The sequence below is a fragment of the Oxyura jamaicensis genome, chromosome Z (assembly GCF_011077185.1).
Source record: "Oxyura jamaicensis isolate SHBP4307 breed ruddy duck chromosome Z, BPBGC_Ojam_1.0, whole genome shotgun sequence".
In the NCBI taxonomy this organism is placed as follows: Eukaryota; Metazoa; Chordata; class Aves; order Anseriformes; family Anatidae; genus Oxyura; species Oxyura jamaicensis.
The window spans coordinates 5498835-5512065 of NC_048926.1; the positions used below are offsets into that span (position 1 = coordinate 5498835).

The 13231-nt window shown below is 34.8% G+C and overlaps 1 protein-coding gene across 2 annotated transcripts in view; it reads right to left on the minus strand.

Moving 5' to 3' along the window:
• Positions 1–13231, minus strand: part of PIK3C3 (phosphatidylinositol 3-kinase catalytic subunit type 3) — a 70991-nt gene that overhangs the window by 42706 nt on the left and 15054 nt on the right. Inside the window, exons 8-15 of one of the 2 annotated variants that reach the window (XM_035309833.1) lie at positions 8793–8864; positions 8264–8353; positions 7592–7696; positions 7023–7115; positions 6206–6391; positions 4801–4955; positions 3457–3544; positions 2211–2278 (exon numbers count right to left, since the gene is read on the minus strand). In XM_035309833.1, coding sequence (XP_035165724.1) covers positions 2211–2278; positions 3457–3544; positions 4801–4955; positions 6206–6391; positions 7023–7115; positions 7592–7696; positions 8264–8353; positions 8793–8864 — 857 coding nt within the window. The remainder of the gene's footprint in view (positions 1–2210; positions 2279–3456; positions 3545–4800; positions 4956–6205; positions 6392–7022; positions 7116–7591; positions 7697–8263; positions 8354–8792; positions 8865–13231) is intronic. The other variant, XM_035309834.1, reaches the window with a different exon arrangement.

Consider the following 13231-nt stretch of genomic DNA (forward strand, 5'->3'; position numbering starts at 1 on the left):
AAAAGAAAGGGAAAAGTAGGAAAGGCACATCCATCTGGAAGTAAATAGCTACAGACCTGCACATTCCTGGACTGTTCGGAAAATTACAGACAGATATCCTGGAAAATTCCACTGCAGCTTTAGTCTACTTCTGACTAAATTTAAGTTTTGGATGTAAAAAAAAAATCTGAATTTTCTTTTTAGCGTTGATATAAGAAATCTACTAGAAGTGATTCAAAATTCACTTTGCTTGTGTCAAATTTGACTTATTTACAAATGTGCATTATATATATTAAAGGTACATGTAAAGTATTTTACACGTATTATCTCAAGAAAATCTATAACCAGAAATTACTTCAAAATCTTTGCTTATACTTTTTCTACACACTGTTACCTTACTAAAGCGACAACGTTAGATTGCTGTAATATAAGCCAAAAAAATAAACATTTAAAAAAAAATCTGTGCACTAAAACTTCAGGGAAAAAAGTGTGTCATTAATTGAAACATGCTTTTTTCATTTGTTAAAAATTTGGGCGGTTTCTCAAAACCACCTTAAAACCAGGAGGTAGTAATGCTTCACACATGGGTAAGTGTCTCATAGATCCTGATGAAGGAGAAGTAAAAAGCAGTAACAGTGACTTCTGCAGGCACTGTTAAAGTATAAGAGAACTTTACAATGACAAGTGAATGAGCAGGGAGGTTTGATTTCTAAGGGATACTGTACTTTTCCATTGATTATTTTGGTGAACGCTGTGCCTGAATAGATGAAACAAGCAATTGATCAGCAGCCACAAGGATTTATGGCTACGTCAGCTCAAACAGTGCCTACAACATTTGTATTTTGTCACTGAGATTAAGATGTCTGGAAAGAAAACAATGAATGAATTGACTTTTATGATGGTGTTTTTTGTTGTTGTTGTTGTGTTTCTGCAGTTGGAAGACAAAAACTTTGGAGTTCTGGAAACTTTTAAATATTCTGTAGATTCTGACAAGTTGCAAGTGCAGAGAGTTTAATTCAATCAAACATTTGGCTTCTACGCACTCCAATTCAGCCTGCCATTATTTTAACCATTTACATTTATTAACGTTTTCATTCTGAAGTCAAACATCATATTTGCCCCTACAAAAGTACAGTTCCCTTGCATGAATATTTAAATAATGCACTTGAATTATCTTTCATTTACATTTCTGAAAAAGCAACAGAATTTAAGCAATTTACAGGCTGGGTCACTCACTCTTAAGATAGGTTCTTAAATTTAAACAGGAACCGTTTAAGTTTATACCACATAAAACACCCAATTCACTTTATAAGCATATACTAATACATATGAATATTTTAAATTATTAGATGTATCTAAAAGGATACATATGATAAACATTTGACTTAAGTCATTTTTAACCATGTGAAAGGTGCCTAAGCTGTCCATTATAAAATACATGCACGTATACAAGTATATGCTCGTCTGTGTTTATATGCATATACACGCAGACATTTTCAGGGAGCACATGGAGTACAGCTCTAGTCACCTCAGCTTTCTTACAGTGAGATTGTATCTGCAAATGCTTATTTCATTAAGTACATTAAGGCATGCAGATGACTAGTTTAGGCATTTTATTCTTAAATTGCTTAAGTGAGACAACATCTTACCTCTTCACCATCTACACAAACTATTCATAACTAAAGTTCCCCCTAAAGAAAGCACACATCTGCAGTGACTGTGTTTACAACGTAGTCACAAACTGAATCTAAAAAAACAGTTAGATTAGCACCATCTGATGAACAACATTATGAACATTTATAAAGTATGTTCTTGAGTTATTTAATTAACTTTAATATTCTAGTCAACACTGCCAAAAGTATAAACATAAAGCAAACAAAAGCAGTGCAGAAGATGAAATTGATTTCCTACTCAATACCAGAAACAAAGTGAATGACAACTTAAAAAATATACAGTTAGCTTGGGGGACTTGCCCCTCCCTCAGACACTGTACTTAATGCCCTACAGATCACCTTCCTTTGTCTAACAGAGAAACATTTTTTATGCTTTAAAAATCAGTGTCCTCTTTTTAGTGATTATTCTGTTCAGCTGTGTATTGTTGTAAAAATACTACTTCATCCTAACTGAAATTGAGATTCTCAAGTTATCTATTGCTGTGCATCATTCTGGGCTTTATAGCTTTGATTTCAATTACTCATTGATACAGTATGAATAAACAGTTTGTAACATACCAGTATAAGTAGTTTGCCAACGTGGAATTTTTGCATGCTCGTGATATCAGGAAAGTGCAAAGGTCTTGCTGAAAGAGATTTAAGAAAAGCAAAAATTACATTATAAAATAAGTCTGAACACATCATAAAGATGAAGGTAAGGAAAAAACACAAATGCATGAAGGTTTGAGAGATGTTCCTTTGTAAAGGCTGAATCCAATCCAACCTCGGACTGAACTCATTTTTATTTTTACTTCAAACATTTCCAGCAGCAGCATTAAGTAAAAAAAAAAAAAAAAAGTATATCATGGTAGCATATTTACCAATATATCAGAAGTACATGATGTTTTCCAACTATAAACCTTCAATGTTAGCTTTCTATTTACAGTACCTCCTATGCAATTAACCAAGTGTGCCAATCAACCCTGAAAGGGATTTGCTACCTGTTTCACATCCAGATGAGCTGAAACTCATTAAGATGTTTTTACATATTAACATAAAAAATGGATTTGTAGAGTATACACAGCATTTAGGTGCTTTTCCAAGGTGTAACAGTCCAACTAAAAAAAAAATATGATCATCTTTACCTAGATGTTCCTTTTGATGTTTAATTTCCATGCAGTCCTGAGACCCAAACAGGAAGATTTACAAAGACAATGGATCTTTTATTCAAAGACCAATTAACTGTACAACTGTACACCAGATTAAAAACAGACTCCCCTAAATTGTCTTTACATTGAAATTTTCCATCCTGCAATTTCTACTAAAAGCAGAAGAGTAAAATTCTTGGCAGATATAAATCACAGCATCTTTAAGGTCTACAATGATGGCACAAATGCCGAAGAATTTCAGCACAGGAAGAACACATTGCAGGTATTAAAAAATATTTGGATAACTGTTTTCTATTTAAAAAATGAGGGCTTTAAAACACCTCAAAAACATGTAGTTGCCAGTATCCAACCAGCATGTGATCATTTTTTCAGTGATTTTTTACTTTAAATGACAGTTTGTTATTACAAAAAAAATCAATGCCTAGTCCCCCACTTTTGGGTAAAGTGACCAAGCAGAAAAATAAACAGCCTGTAAGAAAAATTCAGAAAACCTATTGCTATTTTTTTAAGCATTTAATTAACATGCATGTTCTTAGAGCACTTCAAGTATTCAGCAAAATACAGTAGAACAATTCAAGTATGCACAAAAATATAAAATAGTATTAAGTTCCTGAAGTCTCAAATATCACAAATGCAAGGTAAAACATTCAACTTACATCAAGGTTCTCATTGTCTGCAGGCTCCTTTGTTTTAGACGTAAGAGGTGGCGAGGAAACAGATGGAATAGGAGTCATGATCTGGGAACTACATAAAGAAGAGCATGTAACTGCTATGATTTAAAGCTCTTGCTTGTGGGACAGAGAGCATACAAGAAAATAGCAATGCATTTCACTTCCACAGCATAACAAGCTCAGAAAACTGTAAGGTAAGTATTCTGTAAGGTAAGTATCTTTGAAAAACACCGTCAACCCTCCGCTCTCTCAATTCTGTTTTGGAACAAACTGCCTGAACAGAAGCTTTGATCGCTGTGTCTGGTTAGTTACACGGCTTATGGTTGTAAAGGACAGTGGGTTACATCAATCTTAGTATTTTGTTCCAGCTTCCATGAAAAATAAACAAACATTAATGGGAATTTAGCAAATCCGTATTTTCAGTATAAGTTGTTGTTTTAAAAATATGCTTTCAATTAAGTTACCAACACACAAGACCTGTAAGCACTCATATCTGGAATGCAATCACACATACCAGAGTAGACAAATCCAATAATTGCTAGGCAAAATTATCACACAGTAAATTTGCCTAAAAGAAAGTAATCAAACAGATCTATTGATGTCAAAGTGTCATTGCAGCATGCATCCCAGGACACCTAACCTACATAGCCTAGTGTTAAGATCAGTGGAAATCTTGTGCCACTCATGTACTCTTTGTTACAAGTAATTAGATACTGAAGCTTAATACTAGAAATTTGGAAGCCTGTTATACATATTCACACAAAGCTCAAAAGGAGACTGCTGTTAACCAAGTTTGTTTGCACCTTAATCCAGTATTAATCAGGTATTCCAGCATTTGTCTGGGATTCCAAGTAATAGGAAGTATACCGCCAGCAGCTCCTTCATATTCACAGGATTATCCCTACATGTTCTTCTGAAGGAGCTGGAAGAAATTTATTTCCATTTCAAACTGACCAGATGTTTAGATTCATATTCTTTGATGAAATTCAGAAGTGAAGTCTCATGAAACCGCTTCATGGAAAGCAACCTACCTTCTGTAAGGATAGAAGGAAGCAATGTCATTGCTCCTCCTGAAGTTACCTTCCTTCTGCACAGTAACGCCAAAGGCCACAACTTCTAGACTGAGCATGTTAGTTCTGTAAACTATCTCTAGTCAGTAAATACATTCTGTGAAAGTTTAGGATTTCTTGTTTAATTTAAATTTAATTTAAATGTCACCACTTCAGATTATAGAAGAACACTGAATACGCAACAGTCCCTAAAAAGGGAAAGTAATTTGAGGACTGGTTACATATTCCTTTTTTTCTACTAGAAATCTTAGCTTCTTACCTTTCTATTTCTGTACCATTAGCTCCAGATGTTGTCATGCTTTCTGACACTGAACCTTGACTATCCCTCTTGCTAGGTTCCAGTCCATTCTTTATGTCATCAAAGTTTTCATATTTCAATGCCTGGACTAGTTGTAGCAGATACATCAGCAAATCCTCATGGAGGGAAAAAAAAGGAAAATTAATCAAGAGGATCAAAGCTGCGTAATTTCTTAATCTCAGAAAAACTTGGTCAGAATTTATTGACTATAAGGAACTGGAAGAGAGTCTCATCAGAAACAAACATACAACAGAAAAAACTGAACTAGAATGGAGTTTGACTCCCAAAAGACAGCAAGTGATCACATCACTAAATCACTCAAATTTAGTAAGTGTTAATTAAGGATTTAAGTGAAAATGCATCTTTAAAATACGCCTTTAAGCTGCCCTACTTGCTCCTAGCATTCACAAAATAAACTTTCCAGTTTGACACTTCTGAGAATGAAACTTGAGCACAAAATGTGGACCATGGTACCAGGAATTCACTTTATTTCCTCTTCTCTTCTGTACAGTATTTATTTTTATCCTTAGTAATGAATCAGTGCATCTGATCTATTTAAGACTGACGAATAGAATTTTAATCACTTGCTGCTTATAATGACTTAATTTCCTCTACTATTCAACTTGCTCAGCTGGCTTTAAATGTTTTGTAAAAGGTACTCTGTACAGACAAAGCAGTATGACCTTGGCTATTGAAGAGGGCTTGCTAAAATTAGAGAAATTTATGCTCCCTATTTTAATATCAATTGATTACCAAAGATCAAGAGCTATGGCAATACATTCACAGTTTTGTGGATTTTTTTTCTACTGTTGAAAGAAAACAAAATACATAATTAAAATGTTGAAGATTAGCAACTATTAAGTGGGCTCTACTCACAAATCACACCTCACCACATTCTAATCAGTATATAATTAGAAATACCTTATTTCCACATATGTTTTTCTACTCATTTTCTTCACAAAGTTTATGATGATATACTGCTTCAATCTACCAGGCAGTTTTGTTTGGAAATCTTGTAGTAGACTATTCAAGTTTAGTACAGTTAACAGGTTAACAGAGAAAATTTATCACTGGTTTGTGGGGAGAACACAGAGTTGTTTCAACTTGACAAAAAAGAGCTATCACTGACCGTTCAAGCTAAGACAATCATTAATGAGTATTCGACAATAGCAATTAATGTTGTAAACTTCCCTCCATAGAGGTTTTAGTAAAGAGCATCGTGGTGAATTTTTGTTTTAAACTCCTCCATTGCTGTTATCACTTAAATGTAGCAAACATTTGAAGCACCTGGTAAGACTAAAAATCCTCTGTGCTCCAAGCCCCGAGATCAGCTAACTTCCACATGTACTCATGGAACAGCAAATACCTCATCATCAGCCTGCTGAAGCCTAGCAACAGCATATCGTCGAACTGTTGGATTAGTGAAGTGAGATGACAGAAGTTCTAGAGAGTCTTCCACGTCCATCGGCTTCCATTTGCCCAGTAGCTCCAGTGCTTGCTTTGCCTCTTGAGGTAGGTCCCAATTGACACACTTCAAAAATTTTGTCAAGGCCTAAAATGAAAGATTGGACAATTCAACAACTGAAACCTGGGACAAACAAATCTATTTCAGAAATGAAAAGTTAATGCAGAACTAGATTGAAACTATCTTTAGCATAAGCACAGACCTGTGGAGCTTTACTGATATAAGTTACAATGCACCTTGAAGTATTTTAATACGTCTTTTGAAACTGTAGAGTGATCTTTAAGCAAAATGTAAAGTCAGCGATTACTGCTCAACCACCATTGCAACTACACAAACGTATTTACTGCTGGGTGATTACTTAATATACTTGGATAGACTCTGAGCTTTTGGTGTTCTGCTACGTATTTTGGTAACGCTAACTCTTGTCTGAAAGCAATGGACATCTACTTTTTAAGCATTTACTTTGCTTCAGAAGAATTGGCACCACTAGTATATCAAGCTATCACTCAGGCTTTGCAGGACTGCTGCAATAATAGTTACTAGGATTTGAAAAGGAAAACTATGGTCTTTAATTTTTAAATCAGTACGACTATAGAGGTTAAAATAATCTTGAATAACTAAGACAAACTCTGTACCTGCAAGGACAAAACATTGTAAAAATCAGTGCCAGATGAAATGGTTCTTGCATTAATCAATCCTCCCAAATAATTCAACTTACCTTCTCCTGATTAGTAAGGTAATATCTGAATTTCCAAACTAGATCCTGTTCCTCGTATGTCAGCTGCTTTGTTGGTGGATAACTCACTATGATCTATTAGACACACAGTCAGAAAGTGAGTTTAAAACATACAAGCAGGCATAATCACCAAGTTAACAGACTATACCGTGACAAAACACTGATGAGACAAAAACAGCTAGAAAAAAGCTTTCCAACAACACAAATTTCTCATGCCACTGTGGTGATGCTCCTCAGTTATGTTGAGAGAACTGGCAGTGTAGGCAAACATAAGCAGTTATTTTTAAGACTACCATAAACACCAATATATAGGTACAATGTGTGTTCTTATCCAAAGAAAACTGCAGCAATAGTTAAAAAAAAAAAAGTACTTTCTGCTCATTCCTGAGTTGGACCCATATAACTAAGAAACAGCTTTTCTTTATTAATGATTTTATTGAAAGTGACGTGAAACATTTCCCTGAAGTTGTCATTACTTTAATGCCATTAAAATGTCATTAATACCAAGCTACCTAGTAACTTCAAATTTAGTCATCAGATGAGTGACTTACATTAAGCTGATCTCGTGTAGCTGCATTAGGCTTCAGATCATGATCAGAAGGTCCACTTCTTAAACTTCGAGCAAGCTTGTGATGTTTGCTTTCTACTAAGTTCTCCTAAATGCAGAGGGTAAGTTCATATTTATAAATATTTAAACTCGAGAGAAAGTTACTACTGAAGTGAAAACACCTAGTAAAAACTCATCAGTAAAAATTCACAACTAAAATTACACCATCTTCTGGGTTGTTTATCTTTCATCATTGCTGTTTAACAAGATACTCCTTCAACAATATGCTCTTTTACTCATTAAAAGTAAGGGTTCTTGGGGTTTTAGTTTATTTAACTTTACTTGACTTACAAACCCTATGTTGCCTTTTGGTGAATTGCTGCAGAATGCAAGTGTTCCAGTCAACGCATCTGTGATTTAGACAGCACTCAAACGTGCTAGCCGCTTTGAAAACATTTTTAGGATATTTGCAGTATAAAGCTTTGTATGCAAGAAAAACATTCTCAAAAGGTTTTCCCACTGTTAATAACATGTTAGCAACAGTAGGAGCCACAATAGGAGCCACAGTGTCAACAAGATTTCAGCAGCCAAGGCAGTTTTCAGCATTGTCAGACTTGCTCTTGCAGTGTTAGATTAAACAGTGCTCAAACAGTGTTGCCAGTAGAAGCCCACTTACATTAAGGTTCCCAAAGCTGCCAATACCAGTCCCACTGAATTGGCATCCACAATAATGGAAATCTTTTCTAGAACTGTATTTAGGCACTGTCTACATGAAAGACAACATACAAGAGAGTGTAGGGAGAAAATATTTTAACAGATGAAGTGACCAAGAGTTACTGCACTTTCTTCTATACTTGATTTCTCTCTTCTTCAGCTCCTTCTTACCTTATATTCCCACCCTCTCCCCTCTTTTACCAACAATCCCCCTATTTTGCTTTTCTACAATTCAGAAGCAAGCACGTTAGGTATGGAAAGGAAGAGAAGCATCTTCAGCATTAAATCACTTCTGGTATTTTAAATCTACCAGAAGCAGCAATTAAAAAAAAGTCACACCAACATATTTTTCAACTGGTCCAACACATCTTTCCAATGGAATTTTGAACTACTGCAAACAGTGATATGACAAATTTAACTCAATTTCTGAAAACTTCTCAACAAAGTACTGTTATACGCATTAGTTTACATGCTTTACACGTACTGCTTACCATAGACATTTGTGGATCTGGAATCTTAACAATTTCAGAACTTGTTAAAATTGGAGATGACTCATCACCGTCCTGAATGACAGAAAATTCAAAGCATATTTAATATTTCCAATTCTAAAAATAAAATAACATGCCATATTAAAGCATTACGTAACGTACTGAAGTAAAAAATGATGCGGCTACACCTTGCAGGGTTTTGTGGGTATAAAAGGGAAAAGAAAAAATGGATTTTTTGGTTAGCTTTCACTAGATGATAAATATGGTCACAATAGAGATGAAAGTTCATCTGAGGAGATACATCTTTGCAACTCGCTACCATGGAAGCAAACAAGTGAGTGGAAAACATTGCTGTTATCATTACTCATGTCCTGTGGAAGCACAAAGAAAAACTAAATCAGGGTAGGTACTTCCACTAAAAACAGTTTCCTAGAAACAGCAGCAACATGGCAGAAAATATTTCAAAACAATTCAACAATAAAGGTCCTCTGAAACAGCCAAATTTAGGGAGACTTGTGCCTATCTATTGCAGGTTCCACATACAGTGCGATATGGTCTTTTCTGGAAGTTCATGATGCGCTTGCTACTCTGGAGCCACAAGGTAGATGCCTGATAATTTTTCCTTATAGAAGACTAAGGTGTCTAAGGTGTTGCTGGCTTCACTGGAGAAGCAAAATATTTCTTGCTTGAATCTGGCAGAAAGAAAAAATAAGGTCTGCCACCACAAGACAAGATCCAGCAATACTATTTCCCTTCTTTTCAGTCACATCCAGAAGACTGGTTTTATTTTAGAAATGCAACCAAGCATTAATTGATATGATCTACAGATAATTTAAAAGACAATATAAAATAGTAAAATAGAAAAGTCACCAAAAAAAAAAAAAAACAAGCTACAAGCATAATATATGCTATACTATACTTAAATAAGTTTGTTCTCATTTATTTTGGAGTAATTTTCAGGAATGAATCCTAATGAAAAGATTTGATGCCAGCACAGTCAAACAGGACGGAAGTAATGGCAAAAATTCTAAAGGCTAAATTGAACATGTAGTCCAATTTTCAAATGTAAGCAGGCATTAAAGATGCAAATAAGGTGACTACTGGAATTATTATCTCAATCACAATCTATATTTTACCTTCAAAAACTAAGCCCTGAAGGTTTAATCAAAAAGACGATCGCTAACACTGAACCTTCCCACTGACTTCAGCAAGCTTAATTTATTTTTCATCTTCAATGCGTTCCCTCTCCATGCTTTCCATAGGATGCATGAGGGGAAAGTATTGCTAGATCTCATAAAAGTATGCAGCCTTAGCTAAAAAAAAAAAAAAAAAGAAAATCTAAAAGTTAATGGCCAGAAGATGTTCCATGTAGTCTACTCAAATCACAAATAGAATAGCTTGATATATCTTGATTATCAAGATATAGCTTGATTTTGTATACTTACATATATGCACACACTATATATAATAGTGTTTTGTTTTCTTTTATAAATGTACACATTAAACACATACAAAAATATCAAACCTTAATTTCACAGGAATCTATTCTAGTTTTATTTCATTTTAGAGTATAATACACATTACAAAGGTAAAAGCTAGGCACTTGAGTGAGATAGGTTCAGCAGCTTCATTATAAGGGAAACAGACATTTCCACTCAAATCAATTTTATTTTTTTAAACATAGCTCTTCTGTCAGTAATGCTTTGAGGTAATTTACTTCAGTTTGCTTCTGCCCCTCTTTTTTTTTTTTTTCCTTCTTCAGTCCCATATGCTTCTTGGGATGCTTTTGCATTTTTCAGAGGTAGCTTTCAAAGAATTGAGGAACTTGTATCAAGGAGGAAAAGGAAATAATTGTCAACTACAAGAAACAGGAATTAATGCTGTCTTCACCATTTCAAAGGAAGGGTATTTTGTTAACCTATGTATATTCTGTGTTACTGACTACAGTAAAAGATTTCTTAATATTAAAAAAGCATGTTCCAGAAGACAACTCCACATTTATTAGTGTCTGATGCCTTTCTGAAGTACAACTCTGTGGTCAAAATAATGGCAACAACTACACATCCATCCATCCTAGTTAAGTGTTTTATATATATATACACACACACACACTGTGGCTGATCACAGTCCCAGAATGAGCATTATTGCTCTTCCCATCAGTCCTCAAAAATGTATGCAAATGCACACTGAAGAGGACACTTCACATTAACCTAACTGCATAGAAATATCAATTCTGAAGTAGTTCTATTATAGCAAGAACACTACTGCACTGATATGAACAGTAGACTGAATGAAGTAGGAGATACACACATCAGCAATCACATTGTACTAAAACTTCTGTCTCCGCACTGCAAGCAGCTTTCAAATCATGATATATTAATATTACTAAGTCAAATTACATAAAAATAATGAAACATTAAGGAATCATATTTTGGCAGGAAAACCCTCCAAGAAATAAATTTAGTGACAAAGTATGACAGACCAAGTTCCATCAAGTAATTAGTTATCTTCCTAATCAAAACTGTAATAAGGCTGAAATCTGATGTGGCCTTTAAAAGCAATGGAGGATTACAAATTCCCCAAAGACAAACAAAGCCTCAATTTGGGCCCTTATCCACAAGACCACTGTAGGAAAAACCTGAAACAGCAGTGGAGTCACTAGCAACTCATAGATGTTCAAAACCCATACTGAGGCTTTTTTAACATCCATATCCCATGTAGAGTCTCTCGGGATAGGCAGTAACGATACCCATTCTACATCTCTCCCTCAATAAATACACTCAGATAAAGTAGGCAGCTAAAACAATGAAAAATTCTGACAAAGCTTTTAGACTTGTAAAAATGGAGCACCACAATCAAAAGCCTATGACAGAGATTACCAATTCAGAGCTTATTAGGATGAAAATAACCAAGTGCCTGGAATGTGCTTAAACAACAAAAAAAATTTAGAAAGACACCAAGCTTTCCAATGACTAGTGTCAAAATGTTTATAGTGCCCTCTAAATGCAAGACTAGAACTAAAAAAAACAATGATTTCCAAGCTCATTAGTAATGCATGTCTGTAAGCTCTTGAAAGAAATAAAGTTTTCTTTATCCACCTTTGCTCAAATGCAGTTTTATAATGCTGAAAAGCCAAGCTGGAAAGTTCTAGCTATTCAGCTCAATTACTAGGAAAACTTTGTTTCCTTCGTTTCCTAGTGTTTCATTACATTTTACAAAACAAAGTCACAAGTTTCAACCAAAACTTGCTATGAAGCCAAGTTTTGCCAAAGCACATATGTCAAATCACTGTCAGCAGTTACAAACATGTTAAAAACTGACTATTTTGTGAAATCCTCAAAGAAGGCCAATGTGAATAGTTTGCCCATCAAGGAAGTCAGCTATTTTACTCACCTTCCAAATAGATTAGTGCATAGCTCTAATTTTGTGTCATACCTGGAGAACATCACATGGATCACCATGACCCTGACCATACAAACTTATTAAACCACACCAGGGTCCGAGGGTCAAATTTAAATTTGCATTTTGAGTTTGGTCAAGTGCATGCTTTTGAAATATCTCTCCTGATTATCCCCATGTAATGAGACTTGGTTTACAACACTGAAGTTTTAAAAATACCCTCCAATTGCTAAGAGTCATTCAACTCAGGGGACTTGAGTAAAACTAAACCCAAGTAAAAATATCCAACGCAGACGTTAGGCCTTCAGCAACCATTTCCTCATGGGAAATCTGCTTCTCTTTGCTGCATTACTTGCTAACGCTGCCAGAGCTGGACATGACCTGTTGTTTCACAACTGGGAAACAAAGGGAACAATAATACTGGAGAGTATTAGCTTGCTTTAAATTAATCCTAAGAATTTTAGAAGTATTTCAATACATTATGGTCAGTGTAGAATATAAGCATTATAAACTATTTAAAGTCAACAAATCTCGCAGCTTTCTAAACCCACAAAATTCTTTTCTGAAAATTAGTTTCATGGTATAAATAAATAAGGAAGTTATTCTCTTATCTTATTCTCTACTACTTTCTCCCAAGACATGAAAGAGGCTCTCTGGGAATGTGATGCTTTTAAAACCAAATGCAGTAGTGCAATCAATTTATTCAAAGGTTTCATTTGGAACCTTTGCAAGAATACATATTAATGAAAAATCCTCGTGTTATTTGCACTTGGAAAATCACAGGCAACTTTTGCCTAAATGAATCAGAAATGATGCTCTTGACACTAGCAGGCTGCTATCCTTCACATCATGAATGTTGTATTAAAATTAACAGAGAACATGGAAAGAGCCACTGTCACTTTACGTCATTGTAATTGAAGGCTGAGTCAAGCAGTAGATGATAGAATTTGAGATTCTTTAACAGCCTAGTTCTTTGTAAACACTTGAAAACAAATTTATCACCCAAACTGTGACAAGTAATCTTCACTTCACCTATCGGTCAC